This window comes from Oncorhynchus mykiss, chromosome 1, assembly GCF_057628025.1.
Source record: "Oncorhynchus mykiss isolate SJ-2025 chromosome 1, ASM5762802v1, whole genome shotgun sequence".
NCBI lineage: Eukaryota > Metazoa > Chordata > Actinopteri > Salmoniformes > Salmonidae > Oncorhynchus > Oncorhynchus mykiss.
Window position 1 is genome coordinate 55,651,629 of NC_143022.1, and position 22,541 is coordinate 55,674,169.

At 41.9% G+C, this 22,541-nt stretch overlaps 2 protein-coding genes across 3 annotated transcripts; one reads left to right on the forward strand and one right to left on the reverse strand.

Annotated features, from left to right (window-relative positions):
• Window positions 1-207: 207 nt before the first annotated feature.
• LOC149985573 (uncharacterized) lies at window positions 208-1,221 on the reverse strand. Its single transcript, XM_090234681.1, has 3 exons — window positions 920-1,221; window positions 556-816; window positions 208-436 (listed from the first exon to the last, which is right to left on the reverse strand). The coding sequence occupies exons 1-3, from the start codon at window positions 1,074-1,076 to the stop codon at window positions 270-272; spliced, it is 585 nt and encodes a 194-aa protein (XP_090090807.1). The 5' UTR covers window positions 1,077-1,221; the 3' UTR covers window positions 208-269.
• A 9,760-nt stretch (window positions 1,222-10,981) lies between these two features.
• LOC110516195 (uncharacterized) lies at window positions 10,982-21,549 on the forward strand. 2 transcript variants are annotated; one of them, XM_090234669.1, is made up of 9 exons: window positions 10,982-11,136; window positions 11,364-11,531; window positions 14,243-14,294; window positions 14,514-14,688; window positions 14,793-14,829; window positions 15,107-15,351; window positions 15,537-19,989; window positions 20,116-20,194; window positions 21,364-21,549. In XM_090234669.1, exons 1-9 carry the CDS (start codon window positions 11,035-11,037, stop codon window positions 21,516-21,518), a joined length of 5,466 nt encoding a protein of 1,821 aa, XP_090090795.1. In that variant the 5' UTR covers window positions 10,982-11,034; the 3' UTR covers window positions 21,519-21,549. The 2 variants fall into 2 exon arrangements, with proteins under 2 accessions (XP_090090795.1, XP_090090791.1); XM_090234665.1 differs by lacking the exons at window positions 10,982-11,136; window positions 11,364-11,531; window positions 14,243-14,294; window positions 14,793-14,829 and having other exon boundaries at window positions 14,552-14,688.
• Window positions 21,550-22,541: the final 992 nt, after the last annotated feature.

Below are 22,541 nucleotides of genomic sequence, written 5' to 3' on the forward strand. Positions count from 1 at the left end.
TGCACCTCAACTGAACTTGGTTGAGCGCCCTCTGTTTTTTGTTGTGAAATAAAAATAAAAAAAATGTACAAAGTAAATTATTCAAAGCATTAAAATTGGGATGTTTCCCACTTATTTACACAACCTACTCCACACTTGCAAAGTGAACGTTTATAGAAACTTTCTGAACTTAAGTAGTAAACCGAAGAAAAGCAGAATTGAGTCCAATTATAATGCAAATCATTTAATGGTCTATGGTTCAATCCCATTTCTGATGGTCTGATGAATAATTAATATTGTTCCTCCTCTTCCTTGTGGCAGGCGCAGCAGCACACTGCCCTCCAAAGCCTGCAAAATAATCGCCGGACTGCCCCTTTCCTAGCTCTGCATGGAACATCCAGTGTCACGTCCTTGGTGACGTGTGGGGTGACATCCGAGATGACCACAGCAACATCCTCTGGAAAGGGAAAAAAGAGCAACATGCAAACCGTAGCTTCTAAACACTGGCCAGTTGAAAGGTTCTACTAAGGTGTCATGACAAACGGCACCTGTCAGAGTGCTCTAAGTGTTACTCACCTGCTTGGATGTTAGCTGGCAGAGTGGCGAAGACGGCCATCGTGAGAGTCCTTTCTTCAGGTGTGACGTCCACAACCTCCAAGAGGGAAGAGATGGGCTCTGCCTCTGTATTAGGGGTGATGTCCACCACATTCAGGTTGGAAAAAGCCGGGTCTGCCTCTGTATTAGGGGTGATGTCCACCACATTCAGGTGGAAAGAAGCCGGATCTGCCTCTGTATTAGGGGTGATGTCCACCACATTCAGGTGGGAAGAAGCCGGGCCTGTGTTATGGGTGACAACAATCCCGGTGAGCTCTACTACTACAAGGCACCTAGATGTCATCTGAACAGGCATCTGTCAGAGTGCTCAGTCATTGCTACTCACCTGCTTGGATGCCAGCTGGTAGTGTGGTGGAAACGGCCACCGCGAGGACAGGGGGGACTGGTAGGGTGGCTGCAGGGGGCTGGAAGCAGCTCTGGACCTCGTCCGCCACAAAGGCACAGACAGAGCTCATATAAAAAGGGCTCTGGAGGTCATCCATGGAGAAGGACTGACTGATTCTCCCGAGGATCGACCACAGAGTCAAAAGCAGCAGCCCGGGAGAAAGGGATGTGAGGGGAAGGGTCCTTTAACATGCAGGAGGAGAGCTTCTCCACTACGGCCGCCACCATGCCATACAACACTCCTTCCGTGGCCTCCAACTGCTCTTAAACGCTAGTAAAACCAAATGCATGCTTTTCAACCGTTCGCTGCCTGCACCCGCACGCCTGACTAGCATCACCACCCTGGATGGTTCCGACCTTGAATATGTGGACATCTATAAGTACCTAGGTGTCTGGCTAGACTGTAAACTCTCCTTCCAGACTCATATCAAACATCTCCAAACGAAAATCAAATCTAGAGTCGGCTTTCTATTCCGCAACAAAGCCTCCTTCACTCACGCCGCCAAACTTACCCTAGTAAAACTGACTATCCTACCGATCCTCGACTTCGGCGATGTCATCTACAAAATTGCTTCCAACACTCTACACAGCAAACTGGATGCAGTTTATCACAGTGCCATCCGTTTTGTCACTAAAGCACCTTATACCACCCACCACTGCGACCTGTATGCTCTAGTCGGCTGGCCCTCGCTACATATTCGTCGCCAGACCCACTGGCTCCAGGTCATCTACAAGTCCATGCTAGGTAAAGCTCCGCCTTATCTCAGTTCACTGGTCACGATGGCAACACCCACCCGTAACATGCGCTCCAGCAGGTGTATCTCACTGATCATCCCTAAAGCCAACACCTAATTTGGCCGCCTTTCGTTCCAGTTCTCTGCTGCCTGTGTCTGGAACTAATTGCAAAAATCGCTGAAGTTGGAGACTTTTATCTCCCTCACCAACTTCAAACATCTGCTATCTGAGCAGCTAACCAATCGCTGCAGCTGTACATAGTCTATTGGTAAATAGCCCACCCATCTTTACCTACCTCATCCCCATACTGTTTTTATTTATTTTATTTTCTGCTCTTTTGCACACCAATATCTCTGCCTGTACATGACCATCTGATCATTTATCACTCCAGTGTTAATCTGCAAAATTGTAATTATTCGCCTACCTCCTCATGCCTTTTGCACACAATGTATATAGACTCCTTTTTTCTACTGTATTCTACTGTATGTATAATTGTTTACTCCATGTGTAACTCTGTGTTGTCTGTTCACACTGCTATGCTTTATCTTGGCCAGGTCGCAGTTGCAAATGAGAACTTGTTCTCAACTAGCCTACCTGGTTAAATAAAGGTGAAATAAAATAAAATAAATCCATGGTAAGATGGGGAAGAAATGCAGCGCTATCGATTTACGGGATGCTCTAGAGATGACAAGAATGACTTAAAGTCGCGAATGATCAATGACTGTGTAATAGTGTTCCATGGAGAAATGTAATGTGTAGAACCTGTATAATTGTAACGGTTTTCCTCCTCTTCGTCAGAAGAGGAGAGGCGAGAAGGATCGGAGGACCAATATGCGGGGTGGTAAGTGCCCATGGTTCTTTTAATAAGTAATATTCAACATGAACACAACTGAATACAAAAACAATAAACGCGGAACGAACGAAAACCCAAAACAGTACCGTGTGGTGAAAAACACAGACACGGAAACAAACACCCACCAAGAAACAGTGAAACCCAGGCTACCTAAGTATGATTCTCAATCAGAGACAACTAATGACACCTGCCTCTGATTGAGAACCATACTAGGCCGAAACATAGAAATCCCAAAATCATAGAAAAACACACATAGACTGCCCACCCCAACTCACGCCCTGACCATACTAAATAATGACAAAACAAAGGAAATAAAGGTCAGAACGTGACAATAATTGGGTATGCTTCTATGTCTTTATTTCGTATATGAGGACGTAGGAGCCCGTGCCGATTCATGACGCGATTATCCAGGTGCATGTTGCTTAGACCAACTAACCCAACCTTGGTTTACAAGTTAAATACATTGTTTATATATGCCTATACAAATCTATCGACCACACCCATTTAAGGCAATGATTGTCAATTGAAAACGTGGTTGTTGTGTTATCTTGTTGTGCGCATTGAGTGTCAGTCCCCTTAAGCACATTATTCCAATATTTCTGAGCTCTGAATTGACACAATGAGCACTTTTGCAAAGATATTCGGTTAAAAATAAGTATGAATGACAATAAACGTATGACTTGGATTGTATGCATAATAGTGTAGTAAACAATATCTCTCAGCGTGGGAACTTTTGGTGTTTGGAAAGTATCCGTATAAGTCTCCATGGCACGTATCACTTCGTTGTCTTGTTGGTAATAGTAAAAATGCTAGACAGTCCGCATTGTAATGGTATATATGACCCCCTTTTAAAGAGTCGCTCATTTATCACTTTCTTGCAGATACACAGTGCTTTCAGAGAGTGTTCATGCCCCTTAACTTATTCCTCATTTTGTTTTCTTACAGCCTGAATTCCAAATGGATTAAAAAAAAATATATATATATATTTTTTATCATCTCACCCAGCTACAGACAATACCCCATGATAACAAAGTGAAAATATGTAGCCATCCTTTTCCTTGACCACTTTGCACACTTGGCATTCTCTCAAACCTTTTCATGAGGTAATAATCACCTGGTGTGTACCTTCTTAAAAGTTCATTTGTGGAATTTCTTTCCATCTTAAAGCGTTTGAGCCAGTAGGTTGTTTTGTGACAAGGTAGGGATGGTGTACAGAAGATAGCCCTATTTGGTAAAAGACCAAGTCCATATTATGCCAAGAACAGCTCACATAAGCAAAGAGAAACAAGTCCATATTTACTTAAGACATATATGTCAGTCAAAACGGAAAAATTCAAGAACTTTGAAAGTTTCTTCTAGTGAAGTCGCAAAAACCATGAATTGCTATGATGAAACTGGCTCTCATGAGGAAGACCCAGAGTTACCTTTGCTGCAGAGGATAAGTTCAGTAGAGTTCACTGCACCTCAGATTGGAGCCCAAATAAATGCTTCACAGAGTTCAAGAAACACACACATCTCAACATGCACTGTTCATATGAGCCTGCGTGAATCAGGCATTCGTGGTCGAATTGTTCCATTGAAACCACTACTAAAGGATGGACACCAATACTAAGAAGAGACTTGCTTGGTGGAAATCTGTCCTTTGGTCTGATGAGTCCAAATTTGAGATTTTTGCCTTTCAATGTGTGTGTAAAGAATCCAGGGTGTTTAGTTGGGTCTACTCTTCATTATAAAACTATTTGTTGAATGGTTTAAAATCCATCAGAAGCTGCTATCAATTCATGGTGGCTCTGAATAAGTCTTGACGGAGACAGAGCTTGTTTTGCCAAGGAAAGTGAAAAGGACTGAGGGAAAATACATGGAAAGGAACATGGAAGAACCTCAAAGAACATTACATTTTCAAGATCATGTGACATCAAACATAACATCAAAATGCATCATATTCCTACCCTGACAGAAAAACCACATGATTCCAACTTACATTTTATGTGAGCACAAATTACATTTTGGAACACAACGTGATCACATTTTCACATGTAGTTTAATGTAATCACATTGCTTTACATGTTATCACATTATCTTCCCATAAGATTACATGAAAACATGTTTTTGGAACACTTCCCGTGTTCACGTGAAATTCATGTGTATTTGCGTAAACGCCCTGCAGTTCCACACTCAAAGTTCTTAATAATGCTTAAAAATACACATGTATGATTGTGCATGTGTAATGTTGCCAGTTGCCTACATCGTAGTTGCCTTCCGCTGGCGAGACCTGCTTGGAGAGAAAGGAGCATGGGTGCAGTTTCTTGTCCTCCTTGTTCCACTGTGAAAGGACCACACCAGCTCCGGTGTCCGAGGCGTCCACCTCTACCACAAAGGGACGAGTAGGATCAGGATGAACGAGGATGGGTCCGGAGTTGAAACGTCCCTTGAGCTCTATGAATGCCCTGTCAGCCTCAGGATTCCTGCAAAAACCTGCTTCAGTGAGGTGGGACAGGGCCATACGTGTTCCGGAGGGGTTTTTGGAGAAGATCAGGATATCGTCGAGGTGAACAAAGACAAACCAGTTCAACATATCCCTAAGAGTGTCATTGATCAATGCCTGAAAGACTGCTGGTGAGTTCGATATTCCAAAGGTCATGGCTAAATAGTCAGTGACCACTAGGGGTGTTAAAGGACATTTTCCTCTCATCTCCCTGATTCTCTCCAGATTTTAAGCGTTGCGGAGGTCCAGTTTGGTGAAGAATTGGATTCTTAGTGCCAACTCCGAGGCGGTGGACATCGGGTAGGGGGTAACGATTCTTGATAGTAATCCTTTTCAGCCCTCTGTAATCGATGCAAGGACTGAGACAGAGAGACAAGGGATGCGATTAGACATGCAGCCCAATTAATATATTTTTTTCCACTAATTGGTCTTTTGACCAATCACATTAGATATTTTCGTATCAGCTCTTTTTCAGAGCATATCTGATTGGTCAAAATACCAATTACTCAACAAACAAAAAAATTACTGAATTGGGCTGCCTGTCTCAACGAATCCACAGAAACCTGGACATGTTCCAACTGAAATGTTCCATCCTGTCAGTACTGATGTTGAATGGCATTAACTACACTTTTTTGTTCTCTCCCAACCCCTGTAGGTGTGTTGAACATGAGTGGAAATGAAACTCCAGCACACCGGTAGCACTAAAGATGTGTGAGTATAACTTTTCCGAGTGAGTTGAACCCACCTGTGGGTGCAGTGGGGATATTCCTGGGAGGTCTACTGATGAAGAGGTATAAGCTTGGCGTTGTGTCTGGAGCCCAGCTGTCTTTCATCACCTCCTTCATGGCCTACCTCCTCCTCCCTCTGGAGTCTGGCACTAAGTGTGACAATGTTCATGTGGCTGGTCTGACCATGTCCTACAATGGGTAAATATGACATCTGATTGGTTGGTTGGTGGGTGGGTTGATAAAAACAAAAGTTTTGATCAGTGGAATATGAGTGAGTTAGACTAAAGTACACATGGGCTTGTGCCGGGGCTCCCTCTTGTGGGAATATACAGTATGGTTGTTACTGAGCCAGGATTCCTGGCTGTTTTGTCACTGTGCCTGTGTCAGTGATAGTTCAGCAACAATTATTTAAACATCATTATTACCAGCCATTTTCTCTGTCCCCCAGGTCCCCTGGTGTACGATGGCAGCCTGTTGTCAGAGTGTAACAGAGAGCGCTCCTGCTTGGCTGGGGAGTGGGACCCTGTGTGTTCAGACAACGGCATCACCTACACCTCCCCCTGCCTCGCAGGCTGCTCCAGCTTTACAGGTTACGGCAAGAACACGGTACCAATACTATTAATGTACTGAGTGTACAAAACATTCACAGGGATGCCGGCCCATGTTGACTCCAATGGCTCCCACAGTTGTGTCAAGTTGGTTGTATGTCTTTTGAGTGGTGGACCTTTCTTGATACACACGGGAAACTGTTGAGCGTAAACAACCCAGCAGTGTTGCAGTTCTTGACACAAACTGGTACCCCTGGCACCTACTACCATGCCCCGTTGAAAGGCACGTAAATATTTTGTCTTGCCCATTCACCCTCTGAATGGCACACACACAATCCATGTCTCAATTGTCTCAAGCTTTACAATATATTTTTAAACCTGTCTCCTCCTCCTTTATCTATACTGATTTAAGTGGATTTAACTAGTGACATCCAAAAGGGATTATATCTTTAACATGGATTCACCTGGTCAGCATATGTCATGGAAAGAGCAGGTGTTCTTAATGTTTTATACACTCAGTGTAACTCATGGCACTGACATGTACCACTGCATATACATTCAGAGAGTTTGGTATTTTTCCTGGAGGGCCACAATGTGTAATAATCTTTGGCCAAACCAGGCACACTAGAGTCTATAAAAAAATATATAAGAATTTGTTCATAACTGACTTGCCTAGTTAAATAAAGGTAAAAAAAATAAAATCCTGGTTGGAAAAAATGAAAAAGACTAGCTCCTAAAGACATTATGGCCTATGCTTCCCTAGTCCCTGTCAAACTTATCTTGACCCTACTGCATATTCCCTTTAGCTTTCATTTCAATTGTATTGTACTTTGTTTGGGACGGCACAAGACACTTAAAAAATAAAATGGTGTATATTTTTGGTCTTGTGTTCAATTTTCTTCTCTATTGCTCAATACTGTATGCTAAGCGCACACAGATAGTTGTCTGTTGTAGATCTGGAACCACTGACAGAATAGGGGAGTATCTGTGGCCACATGATAAAACACTAGTCTGGCATCAGTAGTCTGAAAATAGGAGGAAACCAGTTGGACATGTACATCAACATATGGCAGTTGACATTAATATAGTAAAAAACTCATCCTAGATGTCTCACACTTTTTGAATGAACTTGTGGCTTTGGCCAGGATCCAATTTCCCCACGTAGCTGGTGTGTAAAGGACCATATAAAATCATCTGAATGAGGCTTATTCATGTTTCAGTGGGATTATAGCATAGTTGAATTCCATTTAATTTCCAATGAGTTTAAGAAATTAATGGAAAGCCATGTACTGATTGTATTTGTATGTTATGAATCGCTACTTGAATATGTACAACAACAGTTTATTGATTTAGTGTGTCAGTTTTGTGGAGGTCCAAAATGAATGTAAAATCCAGACAGTTTAGGAATGACATGCAGTATGACTTGAGCGATACCAAAAACATAGCTACTGCAGTCAGTTTACAACCAGAGTTTTTATTTTTGTATTTGTTTATTGCTTATGTGCATAGCCCGGTGCGGTACATTCCAGCTCCTCGTATCGGCCGGGCTAGAGTGGGCATTGAGCCAGGTACGAATCTGGTCTCCAGTGCGTCTCCTCGGGCTGGCGTACATGGCAACAGTCTTACGCACGGTGTCCCCGGTTCGCCAGCACAGCCCAGTGCGGGCTATTCCACTTCACCGCACTGGCCTGGCTACGGGGAGCATTCAACCAGGTTGGGCAGGCTCGGTGCTCAAGAGCTCCTGTGCGCCTGCATGGTCTGGTCTACCCAGTGCCACCTTCACGCACCAGCCCTCCGGTGGCAGCCCCCCGCACCAGGCTGTCTCTCCGTCTTCGGCCTACAGGTGTTCCCGCCTGTCCAGCGTTGCTAGAGCCTTCGTCCTCTCCAGTGCTGCCAGAGTCTCCCGTCTGTCCTGAGCCGCCAGAGTCTCAACCAGATTTTTTCTTTTTTAATTTGTTTATTGCTTAAACACAAATTTTAACAAAGCATAAACCAATACTGATCAAATTAGAAATTAAAGCAGTGGTAGGTTTTATGGGGAAAACATTCAATCAAATCAAATCACATACACATGGTTAGCAGATGTTAATGCGAGTGTAGCAATATCTAACAAGTAATCTAACAATTTCACAACAACTACCTTACACACACACAAGTGTAAAGGAATGAATAAGAATATATACATATAAATATATGGATGAGCGATGGCCAAACTTTCACGTTCTGACCTTTATTTCCTTTGTTTTGTCTTTATTTAGTATGGTCAGGGAGTGAGTTGGGGTGGGCAGTCTATGTTTGTTTTTCTATGTTTGGTTTCTGTTTCGGCCTAGTATGGTTCTCAATCAGAGGCAGCTGTCGTTAGTTGTCTCTGATTGAGAATCATATTTAGGTAGCCTGGGTTTCACTGTTGGTTTGTGGTTGTTTGTCTCTGTGTGTGTGTTTGTCGCCACACGTTACTGGTTTTTTTTTTGTGTGTAGATTTCACGTTATCGTTGATTGTTTTTGTTCGAGTGTTCATTTGTCTTTATTCAAATATCATCATGAACACTTACCATGCTGCATCTTGGTCCGATCCTTACTCCTCTTCAGACGAAGAGGAGATCTGCCGTTACACAAACGGCATAGGCAAGATGCTGTAGATGGTATAGAGTACAGTATATACATATGAGATGAGTAATGTAGGGTATGTAAACATTATATAAAGTGGCATTGTTTAAAGTGACTAGTGATGCATTTATTAGATCCAATTTTTAATTATTAAAGTGGCTAGAGATTGAGTCAGTATGTTGGCGGCAGCCACTCAATGTTAGTGATGGCTGGTTAACAGTCTGATGGCCTTGACATAGAAGCTGTTTTTCAGTCTCGGTGTCCTGTGTGAATTTAAGTATGCTCTCTCTAAATCTCTCTTTTTCTCTCTCTCTGAGGACCTGCGCCCTAGGACCATGCCTCAGGACTACCTGGCATGATGACTCCTTGCTGTCCTCAGTCCACCTGGCCGTGCTGCTGCTCCAGTTTCATCTGTTCTGCCTGCGGCTATGGAATCCTGACCTGTTCACCGGACGTGCTACCTGTCCCAGACCTATTATTTGACCATGGTGGTCATTTATGAACATTTGAACATCTTGGCCATGTTCTGTTATAATCTCTGCCCGGCACAGCCAGAAGAGGACTGGCCACCCCTTATAGCCTGGTTCCTCTCTAGGTTTCTTCCTAGGTTTTGGCCTTTCTAGGGAGTTTTTCCTAGCCAATGTGCTTCAACACCTGCATTGCTTGCTGTTTCGGGTTTTAGGCTGGGTTTCTGTACAGCACTTTGAGATATCAGCTGATGTACGAAGGGCTATATAAATACATTTGATTGGATTTCAATTTCTGCGTGCGCCACCCTCTTTTCTCATTTCAACTATGAATCTTCGCCTCTAACCCAACAACACATGGCATGCTTCTGTCCTCGTTTACTCAAAACTGGTTCGTAGTCGCCCTCAAGAGTTTTTTTCAAATTACTGCATTTGATTTGTTATTTAAAAAAATGATTTATCCTTATTTAACTAGGCAAGTCAGTTAAGAACACATTCTTATTTACAATGTTATGTATTGCTCATCATTGGTAGCATTATTTATTTGTTGTCTTATCACATTATTGTACAAAAAAACGGAAACGTAGATAATACACCAGTAGTGATTGTTTCGAGTGGTCTTTTTAGTGGTATTGGGGATCCAGTATTGCGTCGCTGATTGCATTGATTGACAGATCATCCCTGAAGTTGTTTTATTACGTAAAAGTGCATTCACATTATGACGTTGGCTGAGTTACCGTATAAAATGCGGTAGTTTATCTCTGGTAATCACTTGGTAAAGTTTTACATGATGGGAACATAGGCTCCAGCCATACACTTTAACCATGGAGGATAATAAGGTAAGCCTATGAATTGCTAACAGAGAAGCCCCATGCAGTGGTGCAGGAACCGCTGCACCGTCTTTTTTTATGCAGGACATGCCGATAGGGATGCCGCAAGTAGTGGCAGCTGGGTGGCGGTGTGGGCTAATGTTAATTATTGTACCGCTAATATTATCATTTTTAATATTGTAAAAAAAAATATGCATTATAATAACCTATGGGACTTGTTATACATCAAACCGTGCTTCTACACCTGCATTGCTTGCTGTTTGGGGTTTTAGGCTGGGTTTCTGTACAGCACTTTGAGATATCAGCTGATACAAGAAGGGCTATATAAATCAAATTGATTTGATTTGAAATATGATCCTTGCAAAGATAACAGCAGTAGGCTATTTATCATAATTCTACCTAAATTATTATAATAATAGGTGACTCCATAACGCATTAATTACGAATCTTGATATCAGGCAATATGATCTATGTGGATTTATAGCGAAAACCTGTTCTTTAAAAAACTAAATATTGGCCATTATAAACTGGGTGTTTTGAGCCCTGAATGCTGATTGGCTGAAAGCTGTGGTATATCAGAGCATATACCACGGGTATGACAAAACATTTATTTGTACTTTTCTAATTAAGTTGGTAACCAGTTTATAATAACTGTGCGTTGTGTCATGTGTAAGAACAGCTCTTAGCTGTGGTATATTGTCCATATCCACAAGCATTTAAAGAATGGTCTCATTTTTTCCAATCAGAGTTTAAATGAGGATGATCCACATGATCATCAAAGTTTGGAAGGTCAAGTCCAGAAAATGAAGAATGATATCCTGGGTTTAAACTATCCAGAAGATAGTGAAGTGAAGGATCCCCTGCCTCAGATCGAGCTGAAGGCTGTGACAAGGAGAAAAGTTAAGGTGAGAGAATAGACTGAGGAGAGAAAGGGAAATCTGGGGTCTTACCTGTCCACACTTTAAACCTGTCCAATATGCCATATAACATGTTGTGAGGTTGGAAGGTAAATTGTCCTTACAACAGACTTCCATCTCTTAATATTCAATCACCAATTGTTTACTGTAGCTCTTCTCAAAGGCCTGTATAGCAACGGCAACATACAGTATGTCATTGACTATTGTCTTTTTAGACCAAGAGGAACACCAGTGCCAACAGGCCCACAGTTGAACAGAGCACTGATACTGATGCAGCTGAGATAGATTTTGTTGATAATCAGAATGATGAAGATGAGGATGAGGTGAAGAAGGATCCCCTGCCTCAGATGGAGCCGGATGCCGTGAAGAGAAAAAAAGTCAAGGTAAGGGAATAGATTGAGCCAAGATATCTTTCATATCTATAACCTGCCCCTACAGCATGTTGTTCTGAGGAAGGTAAATTGCCCATGCAATACCCTTTTATCTCCTAATAGTAAATCGAGGGCTGACCCCATTTGTTCGACAGTTTGGTCAATAGGCTGTTGGTTGACTGGGATTTCTTAAGTTGAGCAGTCGCAAAAGTTTTTTTTCTTCAAGGTGCACTTGGACACCTGTCTGATTCGCGCCTGTCTCAGTTGACTAATCCATTGCCGAGGCCACAGGGATGGCACAGTCCATCCCGCTAAGAAGTGATACTGAAATTGTATATGGTTATATTATGTTAAAATAATGGTGCAACACTAATAAATCAAATATTATTTTATAGCAAATGCGCTTTCTCCTGCATTGGATACGGTCGCTGTCCGTGGTTCTGAAACATACTCTTCAGTGCTCCGTAGAATTGCCACCCTTTCCTATGTTGCTATGTGCATAATAGCAAAGTTAACCAGCATATTGGGATTGAGAACAATGCTGCAGAGGCAGCAGCAGTAGAGATGGGGAAACAGACCTTGCCTTAGCCTAATTGTCTAAGAAAATTGAGGAGAGAGGAAAACCAACTAAATTAGGTCTATAATTAATAGCCTAATTGTTAAATGTGCCTGGCTTTGTAAATCATCCATATATATATATATATATATATATATATATATATATTACCAGTCAAAGGGGTTTTTCTTTATTTTGACTATTTTCTACATTGTAGAATAATAGTGAAGACATCAAAACTATGAAATAGCACATATGGAATCATGTAGGTATCAAAAAAGTGTTAACCAAATCAAAATCTATTTTATATTTGAGATTCTTCAAAGTAGTCACCCTTTGCCTTAATCACAGCTTTGCACACTCTTGGCATTCGCTCAACCAGCTTCATGAGGTAGTCACCTGGAATGCATTTAATAAATTAACAGGTGTGCCTTGTTAAAAATTAAGTAAAGGAATTTCTTTCCTTCTTAATGCATTTGAGCCAATCAGTTGTGTTGTGACAAGGTAGGGTTGGTATACAGAAGATAGCCCTATTTGGTAAAAGACCAAGTCCATATTATGGCAAGAACAGCTCAAATAAGCAAAGAGAAACAACAGTCCGTCATTACTTTAAGACATGAAGGTCAGTCAATCCGAAAAATTGTGCAAGTGCAAAAACCATCAAGTCGCAAAAACCATCAAGCGCTATGATGAAACTGGCTCTCATGAGGGCCGCCAAAGGAAAGGAAGACCCAGAGTTAACTTGGCTGCAGAGGATAAGTTCATTAGAGTTAACTGCACCTCACATTGCAGCCCAAATAAATGCTTCACAGAGTTCAAGTCACAGACACATCTCAACATCAATTGTTCAGAGGAGACTGTGTGAATTAGGCCTTCATGGTCAAATTGCTGCGAAGAAAGCACTACTAAAGGACACCAATAAGAAGAAGAGATTTGCTTGGGCCAAGAAACACGAGCAATGGACATTAGATGGGTGGAAATCTGTCCTTTGGTCTGATGAGTCCAAATTCCAACAATGTCTTTGTGAGAGGAGGTGTTCAGATGATCTCCACATGTGTGGTTCCCACCATGAAGCACGGAGGAGGTGTGGGGGTGCTTTGCTGGTGACACTCTCTGTGATTTATTTAGAATTCAAGGCACACTTAACCAACATGGCTACCATAGTATTCTGTAGTGATACGCCATCCCATCAGGTTTGTGTTTAGTGGGACTATCATTTGTTTTTCAACAGGACAATTACCCAACACATCTCCAGGCTGTGTAAGAACTATTTGACCAAGAAGGAGAGTGATGGAGGGCTGCATCAGATGACCTAACATCCACAATCACCCAACCTCAACCCAATTGAGATGTTTTGGGATGAATTGGGCCGCAGAGTGAAGGAAAAGCAGCCAATAAGTTCTCAGAATATGTGGGAACTCCTTCAAGACTGTTGGAAAAGCATTCCAGGTGAAGCTGGTTGAGAGAATGCCAAGAGTGTGCAAAGCTGCCATCAAGGCAAAGGATGGCTACTTTGAAGAATCTCAAATATAAAATATATTTTGATTTGTTTAACACTTTTTGGTACCTACATAATTCCATATATGTTATTTCATAGTTTTGATGTCTTCACTACTATTCTACAATGTAGAAAATAGTACAAATATAGAAAAGCATTGAATGAGTAGGTGTGTCCAAACCTTTGACTGGTACTGCATACATGTATACAGAAATAAGACAGATATAGCTTCTGTTGCCTGTTTGAGTATTTGTTTAATAGCCTACTGATTCTGTGAGCACCAAGCCTCATTGCACCGGCTAAATGTTGAATTAAGCAATTTCACAGATTCGGCTGTTTTTAATCTTTGCTATGCTGTAATAATACAGTGTCACCATCGGGCTCTTTTTTGAGTCATTTGTGTGTCTTAATTATTTAATAAAACAGTGTGCTTAAAGCATCAGACAAGCTCAGTGCCTATGTAGGTGATTGTATTCAAACACATAGGGTGTGTCTGATATGGAAAAATACATTTTAACATTAGAACAGGATGTCTCTCGGTCTATAAATAATTTTTTTCGTCGGGGACAGCCCTATAATCATTCTTACCCTTGCTCTACTCAAAGGGCTGTATTGGAATGGCTTCATACAGTATCTACGTATATATCATTGACTGCATTGTCTTTTTAGACCAAGAGGACCAAGAGAAACAAAGTGGAGCAGATCACTGATACAGATGCAGGTCATAAATTAAACTCTAATTTCACTGAATGTAATCCTTTTGCATGTAAATGTGATTTAGTATGGACATCTATTGAGCAGAGGACTAATAGCAGAGTGCATAATCCTTTGTTGGGTACTTATCTTCACAAAGTACACAAAATTGGCTAATACATACTTGCCTTAGAAGGTTACATGTTTTCTGACTTCTTTACCTTGGTGAATGCTGCTTTGCACACAGGTCCCTCTACATCTGTGGAATTCTCTGGGATGACAGTTCAGGGGACATCTCACCAGGGACAATCTAATGAGTGTGTCTCCAGGGCCTGTCAGACCAGGGCTCTTGACCTCCCGCCAATCAATCCGGATGCTTTCAACCCGGTTATCATCCGGTTTCTGGAAAAACTTACTGAGGAGTATGTCTAAACTTCTGTTGTAGTATTTGAATGCAATGATTTTATAAATTGTATGTGTGTTGGTGTGCTTTTTGGTGCTAAAAACATCTAATTATCTCCGAAAGGCAATGGAGGCAGTTAAGCATTGGCAGGATGGACCCTGTAAGTCCCTTAACCTTGAAAATTATTCATAGATATATTAATAGATATTTCAAGAAATTTAGATACAAGCCTTTTATTTATCTACAGTATCATCCACATTATCACAAACAGTTATATACAAAGAGCTTTTTAGTAGCCTACTGCTTTTCATGCTTTCCAATGTATGCCACTTTCATGATTCTCATGAACTTATGTGAGATTGTTGGTATCTCTTTGAGGAGCTTGGTTTCAGAGCCCGGCTATGCGTAATCTACCTACACTGTTTCGAATCCTACAGGTGATGAGGGCATTGCTTGCAGAGATGTGCCTGGAGATTGTGCGGTTTGTATCTGAGGCCATCCTGGAGGTCATCATCCCTGCAATTTTCCGTTTTGTACGGATATACAGCCATGTGTCTCCAGTATCCGGCAAGTCTCTGACAGAATCAGAGAGATCCTCTAGCACAAACCTGAAGGTTCGCAAGAGAGGCAGCAGCAAATCCTCAAGGTCTTGCACGGCCAAATCAAGCTCCTCTCGTAATGGGTATGTTCAGTCATTCGGTTTCACCTAACTATTCATAACCCATTTTGTGAAAATATGTTTTGTTATCTATGTTACAGTTTACTCTTAATGACCAATTTAATTGATTACTGAATTATGCATTAATGTGACTACAGTATCCACTATTGAATATGGAATGCTGTATTGTTTGCTTTGTATTCTCAAAGGTCTCAGACATTGTTGCCAAATACTCAGGGAGATGGTGAGCCTATTTCATCTGAGCCACTCAGTGACTTTTTTGGGATCACTGAGGACAGTCTCCTCACTGGTGTCCAGGATTCCTTCAAAGAGTCGCTGAACAATGTCCTCTGTATCCAAAGAGAGGGCCAGGTAGACACTCAAAGTCTATCCCGGGTTATTGTTGGAGAAGTGTCAAAGAAAGTCAATACCATCATCTCTGTGGCCATCCAAACTCCCATCTCTGGGCGAATGTCCCCTGTCATTTTTGCCAGTGGTGGTGTCTCCAGCACCAAGGTGGTTGAGGAGATGGTGTCTGGCATTTCCAACATACTTCAGATGTACATTAATGGGAAGAGTGTTGAGCAGAGTGTTGTTCTCAGAGAGGATGGTGTTGAGGTGGATATGACACATTTAACAGGACAGGTCATGACAGCCCTCAGTGGCACTGTTTTGAACTTCAGCAATAAGGAGGAAAATGAACCCGACAAGAGGGAACTGCTTTGTGTTGTTGCTGACCATATGAAGAGGCTTGAAGCTTGTAAAAGTCCTGAGGAGATGCTAAAACAAGGAGAGAGCAACCTCAATATCAAAGGTACCAAATCTAGTCTTCGTCTGTCAACACAAAGTATGGACAGACTACTCACTGAGGAGTTTCAGACCAAGGCCACTGAATCGATCCGGGAGATCGTTAAAAGATTCAGGGGTTGTGCATCATGTTGTTCTGGCACTACATCATCTAGTCCAACTCCTAGGATAGGTGAGATCAGAGACCTTATGATTGACCCTGAGGCTTCTGAGTTGGTAAGTACCTTTGTTTCAGACATGGACAATCTTACCCAGTCTATCAGGGCATCCTGCTCCCCTGCACAGAGTGAGCAGATCCTTCTTGAAAACCATCAAAGTAAGATCTGGTCTTACACTGTTGGTTGTTACTACGACATGAAAAATACGCTGAAGAGGCTCCTTACCTGTCCAGAAAAAGGGGATCTCGCAAGTACATTTGTGGAGAGCACAAAAGATTCTTTCACAATGGTTCCAACTTTGTGCCTGGACATCGGTCATTCCAGTAATGGTGAGGCTGACACATCGGACTCCATTTCTTGTAAACCACTTTTAATAACCTCCTCATCTATGAATGAACAAAAAGGACAAAGTGAGACCCCAAAACCTCTCTTGGCTCTCAAAAAGTATTTGCAAGACCAAGTTCTCCTTGACACCGCAAAAGCGATTGCCAGCCAGGTTCTAGTCTTGTATAAGACTGAGGTGATGGAGAAGTTCTCATCTTCTGTTGGAGAGTGTGATTCTGAAGAGTCTCTGGAGGCCATTCTATTTGTGGATGGCATCATGTCTGACTTGAATGATTTCACCAGTTATTGTTCCGCCTCACCATCTGAGTTGTTAGACAGTGAACAATGTCTCTCCCATCTCACTTTTCCACTTGGTCTGCAGGACAGCACCACCAACAGTGAATCTACCCAGAGTCTTCCAGTTATAAATATGAAGAAACTCTCCAGTGTGTCTTTCCAGACAAAGGCTAGAAAGGCAGTGAGTGAAGCTCTGAGATCTGTCAACCCCTTTACAAACAGCTTACTGGGAGACTCGGAAGCATCTAAATTGCTGGACACTTTTGTAACAGATGTGGAGACTATTGTTCAGTCCATGCAGGCACATGACTCTGAAAATTTCAAAATGTCAAAAGGGAGCACCCTTTCTGCTGCTCGTATTATATATCATAGATTTCGAGAAATGCTGAGGTGGTTTCTCACTCCCTGCCAAGACTCTGTAAAGGTCATCGATGGTGTTACACCAATACATAATGAGACTCTCAAACAGGCTCCTAGTGAAAGTTTAGATTCTCAGGTGACTTGTAGTAGTGATTCTCTTGAAATCCAAGCAGACCTTCAAACCTGTACCAAGGAGGTCATTAGTCGGATCCTCACTGTGTATCACTCCGAGGAATCCATGGAGGAATGCATCTCTAGCCTAAGAGGAGATACAGAAGACCTGTCCAAGCTTTTGGATGCCGTTGTTTCTCAGATTGACGTCCTTGCTGCCTCCAAATCATATTTATTTGTTTATGACTATGCTGTCAATACACAGGACAATTTGCATGGTGAGATCAACAATATTGAGGAGGAGGCATCCTCTAGAAGTCTTAAATCCACAGCCTTTGACAAACTATGTACTGAGGAGTTTCAAACTAAAGCCTCACATATGGCTGGTGGGATCCTTCAATCAGGGTTAATTGGCATTGTAAATACCAACCTTGATGGTAGAAGTGCAGACATTTGTGCAGAGTCCAGTAATGAAAGTGATGTCAAAATCCTTCAGAAGAGTGGAACTCCATCTTTGTTCACCTCTTCTCTGCACACCAATTCTGCAGCATCCAACATTGTCATAAGCATCACTAAAGACCTTAATAGCTTCACCCAGATGACTAAAATGTCTGATGCTTCAGTGTCTGGCCAGTTAGAGAGATCCCTGTCAGCTTCAACCCTTCCTGTCAGTGTTCACAACGGGGCCAATGTGAAAGGAAAGATCATTTGGCCAGGCACTGTTAACCTGTTCAACAATGTGTTCACCAAGGTCAAGGATTTTTTTGCCCAGCAACAACCGGTCCTCCTAGACAATGTGGTTGAGGCCCCCAAACATGCCGAATCCATATGCAGAACAGCTACTTCTACACAAATGACTTACAGTGAACATGAAGGCAGCCAGACCAGCATGGTAAATTATTCCAAAACCTTAATTAGTCAGACTCTGATGACAATCCAGAGGAGAGTGTCTATGTCAGAGAGGATGAGCACCTCAGAGAAAGGCCTCTTGACTCGTTCCATCGTGGGCTCCATGTTGGAGGATGTTGACATGGTGAGAACTGATGGAAATGAGATACACCGGCCATCCTCCTCAAAGTCCTCCCTGTCCATCACCTCTGCCATGACCAGAGGGTCCCAGAGTGATTTTACAAATTCTCTTCCAGGCACTCCAGTCCCCAATGAGTGGCCTGTTGAAATCTATTGTCCTATCATTAGGAGTTCGGTCATTGATATGAGTGACTCCTCAACTCATTCACAAGGGTCAACAAATTACACAAGGCAAACCATTTCTGCCATAGTTGACACTGTTATGGAGGTCATTCCAAGAAAAGATACGGAACACATAGCAACTGCAGATGATGTCACTTCTTTTACAAGAAGACTTGCGAGACTCAGCCCCAGGGACGGTCTTCAGAACTTCTCACATGAGCTCACTGACAAAGTTTATGAGCTCATAAAAAGTCACAACACCCCCCAGGCTATTTTTGTGCCAGCTGGCAAGAGCGTGTCTGACTCTATTCTTTTGAAGCTGAAGACAGGATTGAATGCTTCTGAAGAATCCAGGGAGTTTCCATCTGACCTTGTGTACTCCTTTGCTACGGAATCAATAAAACGTCTGCTACAGCAGATTGTCTTCTGGCTTCCTCCACCATCACAAGGATCCGATTTCTGCCAAACTGTCATCTCTGATGGTTCTCTGCAGGACACAAGTCAGCTTATCCTGAGCTCTTCTGCCATCTCCATTAGTTCCTCACAGGTTTACTGTGACACAAAGAGCCTTTTCACCAATATAATGGTCAATCAGGTCATGGATACCTGTTCTGTGGCCTCCAGTTCATCAGAAGAATTATCAGAGTTGATGAACATAATCAATGGGTTGTCCCCAACTGATGCTGGAACACTTGACTCTGACAGACCGGCTCTCATGACCACTAGCCGTCAGTCTAGTGCCAAATCATTGCCTAGAACCTCTCTGTCTGGCAGCAGCACACACAACGGTGGAACTGTGGATATTCAAGTTTTAGGAGAGGTGGAATCCAAGATGGACAACAAAGATCTGGAGATGTGTAGTGTCTCTGTGCATCCATCAACTCCATCAGCCATGGACTCTGATACACATGCATCATTTGACTCCACTAGCAATGACTACACCTCTTTGGTACTTTTACTGATTGTTAGATTGCTGTCAATGATCACCCCTATCACATTACTGGAATCCTCTGACATTGGTGAAACATCAAGAGTTCTCACAAAGAGGATTCTGTCTGAGTTCTGTGGCACCTCAGGCCTTGAACCAACTCAAGCCTACCCCCAGAATCTGAAAATCAAAAAGATTTTGAAGGCTGTCTACAAGGGGCTTCTTCAAGAATTTGGGTCAGAGAAGATGCTCCAGGTTGCAATGAAGTCAACGGATTATGCATTTGACGATGCCCTGGTCAAATCATTAACTAGGGAACTACTAACTAAATGCAATGAGGCTAGCTCTTCACCTCCCTCCATGACCCAGTTGTCATCACACAATGCACTTGGCAGTGACGAGGTAGGTAATTCTGGGCTTCCAACAACTGGTAGAAAGGAAAAGAAGAGAGGAAGATTCAGCTCTCTCTGTGGACTCAACCCAAAGGTACATATGTCATCAAAATACAAATTATAAAGATTATTTTTATTCATTACGTACAGTATGATGGTAAACACTGATACCTTTTGTGTGCAATTTCTCCTACTGTACAAATTACTGTTTGTTACCCAGTGTACAAAGAAGGTCAACAAGAAGAACCACTGCATTCCAACACCTTCCCAGAACCAGACCCCTGCCGTCAGTGAAACAGGTAAGTCAATACACTCAAATGTGTACTAAACAAAAATATAAACGCAACATGCAACAATTTCAAAGATTTTATTGAGTTACAGTTCATATAAGGAAATCAGTCAATTTAAATATGTTCATTAGGCCCTTATCTATAGATTTCACATGACTGAGAATACAGATATGCATCTGTTTGTCACATATACCTTAAAAAAAGGTAGGGGCATGGATCAGAAAACCAGTCAGTGTCTGGTGTGATCACCATTTGCCTCATGCAGCGTGACACTTCTCCTTCGCATAGAGTTGATCAGGCTGTTGATTGTGGCCTATGGAATGTTGTCCCACTCCTCTTCAATAGCTGTGCGAAGTTGTTGAATATTGGTGGGAACTGGAACACGCTGTTGTACACGTCAATCCAGAGCATCACAAACATGCTAAATGGGTGACATGTCTGGTGAGTATGCAGGCCTTTCGATACATTACCATGCACATGAGGTGATGGTGGCGGATGAATGGCACGACAATGGGCCTAAGGATCTCGTGACGGTATCTCTGTGCATTCAAATTGCCATTGATAAAATGCAATTGTGTTCGTTGTCCGTAGATTATGCCTGCCCACCCCATAACCCTACAGCCAACACGACGCCATATACTTGGTCTGTGGTTGTGAGGCCGGTTGGACATACTGCCAAATTCTCTAAAATGGCATTGAAGGCGGCTTATGGTAAAGAAATAAACATTCAATTCTCTGGCCACAGCTCTGTTGGACATTCCTGCAGTCAGCATGCCAATTGCACGCTCCCTCAAAACAAGTCAACCAGCGTTTTTCCTTGCTCCTATTTTTCTCAGTCTCTGAGACATCTGTGGCATTATGTGGTGTGACAAAACTGCACATTTTAGCGTGGCCTTTTATTGTCTCCAGCACGAGTTGCACCTTTGTAATTAACCCACATGAGTCTAAGCCCTGTCTAGGCCGAGGGGTTTGTATCGGCCTTACTGCTATTTGCCCATACAAACGCATTGAATAACAGATTCACTACATGGAACTGAAGTGTCTGTCTTAAATTTGAGAGATATAAGTTGACGAGTATATATATATATATATATATATATTGCATGTTTTTATCCCCTTCTTTTTGGCACTAAACAGTCTAAGCCCTGGGGGGGTTATGTTTACATTTTTTTTCTCAGCAATTGTCAAAGATCAAGAATCCTGCCAAACAGAGAGTGTATGCTCCACCAAGAAGAAACCAAGGAAGCGTTCGCTCATTTCCAGGATGTTTTCAGCTATAGGCAAAGCCTTTTCCAGTCCCTTTACTTCCTGCTATAAAAAGAAGAGCACCTAATCTATATTTCAAAATAAATATTTGAAATTAACATAATTGCATTAATTCTTCATGTTGAGTGTTTTTCATGATATATTATTGGATGATATAAAGTGTAGTAGTAGAAGTTGTATAGTTGACTATATTACTTTTACTTTTAAGATACATTTAAAAAAAATAAGAATAGTGTGCACTTCTAGGTACAGTTGAAGTCTGATATTTACATACACCTTAGCCAAATACATTTAAACTCAGTTTTTCACAATTCCTGACATTTAATCCTCGTAAAAAAATCCCTGTCTTAGGTCAGTTAGAATCATCACTTTATTTTAAGAATGTGAAATGTCAGAATAATAGTAGAGAGAATGATTTATTTCAGCTTTTATTTCTTTCATCACGTTCCCAGTGGGTCAGAAGTTTACATACACTCAATTAGTATTTGGTAGCATTGCCTTTAAATTGTTTAACTTGGGCCAAACGTTTCGGGTGGCCTTCCACAAGCTTCCCACAATTAGTTGACTGAATTTTGGCCCATTCCTCCTGACAGAGCTGGTGTAAGTGAGTCAGGTTTGTAGGTCTCCTTGCTCGCACAAGCTTTTTCAGTTCTGCCCACAAATTTTCTATAGGATTGAGGTCAGGGCTTTGTGATGGCCACTCCAATACCTTGACTTTGTTGTCCTTAAGTCATTTTGCCACAACGTTGGAAGTATGCTTGTCCATTTGGAATACCCACTTGCGACCAAGCTTTAACTTTCTGACTGATGTCTTGAGATGTTGCTTCAATATATCCACATCATTTTTGTGGATATCAAATAAAACTATAAATAATCTTATCTAAGTCCTTTACAATTTTAGGGGGTAAGTCAAGTGATAACGAGACATAAACCGACCTGGATAACCCTTCAGCTTTGGATAATAAAACCCGTCCGTATAACTAAATATCTCTCATCAACCAGAGGTTCAATTTCTTCTTTGTTTTCTCAATGGGGTTAAAGTTCAATTCACTCGTGTTTTCGTCCTTGCATATAACAATTTCAAGATAAG

Excerpts from the sequence above, each read along its gene's own strand:
- LOC149985573 (XM_090234681.1), bottom strand. The coding sequence starts at position 1,076 with ATGGATGACCTCCAGAGCCCTTTTTATATGAGCTCTGTCTGTGCCTTT. Across the intron at positions 817-919 it reads ACCAGCTGGCATCCAAGCAG|GCCCGGCTTCTTCCCACCTG; the intron begins GTGAGTAGCAAT and ends CCCATAACACAG. Across the intron at positions 437-555 it reads GCCAGCTAACATCCAAGCAG|AGGATGTTGCTGTGGTCATC; the intron begins GTGAGTAACACT and ends TTCCCTTTCCAG.
- LOC110516195 (XM_090234669.1), top strand. The coding sequence starts at position 11,035 with ATGAAGAATGATATCCTGGGTTTAAACTATCCAGAAGATAGTGAAGTG. Across the intron at positions 11,532-14,242 it reads TGAAGAGAAAAAAAGTCAAG|ACCAAGAGGACCAAGAGAAA; the intron begins GTAAGGGAATAG and ends TTGTCTTTTTAG. Across the intron at positions 15,352-15,536 it reads TCAAGCTCCTCTCGTAATGG|GTCTCAGACATTGTTGCCAA; the intron begins GTATGTTCAGTC and ends GTATTCTCAAAG.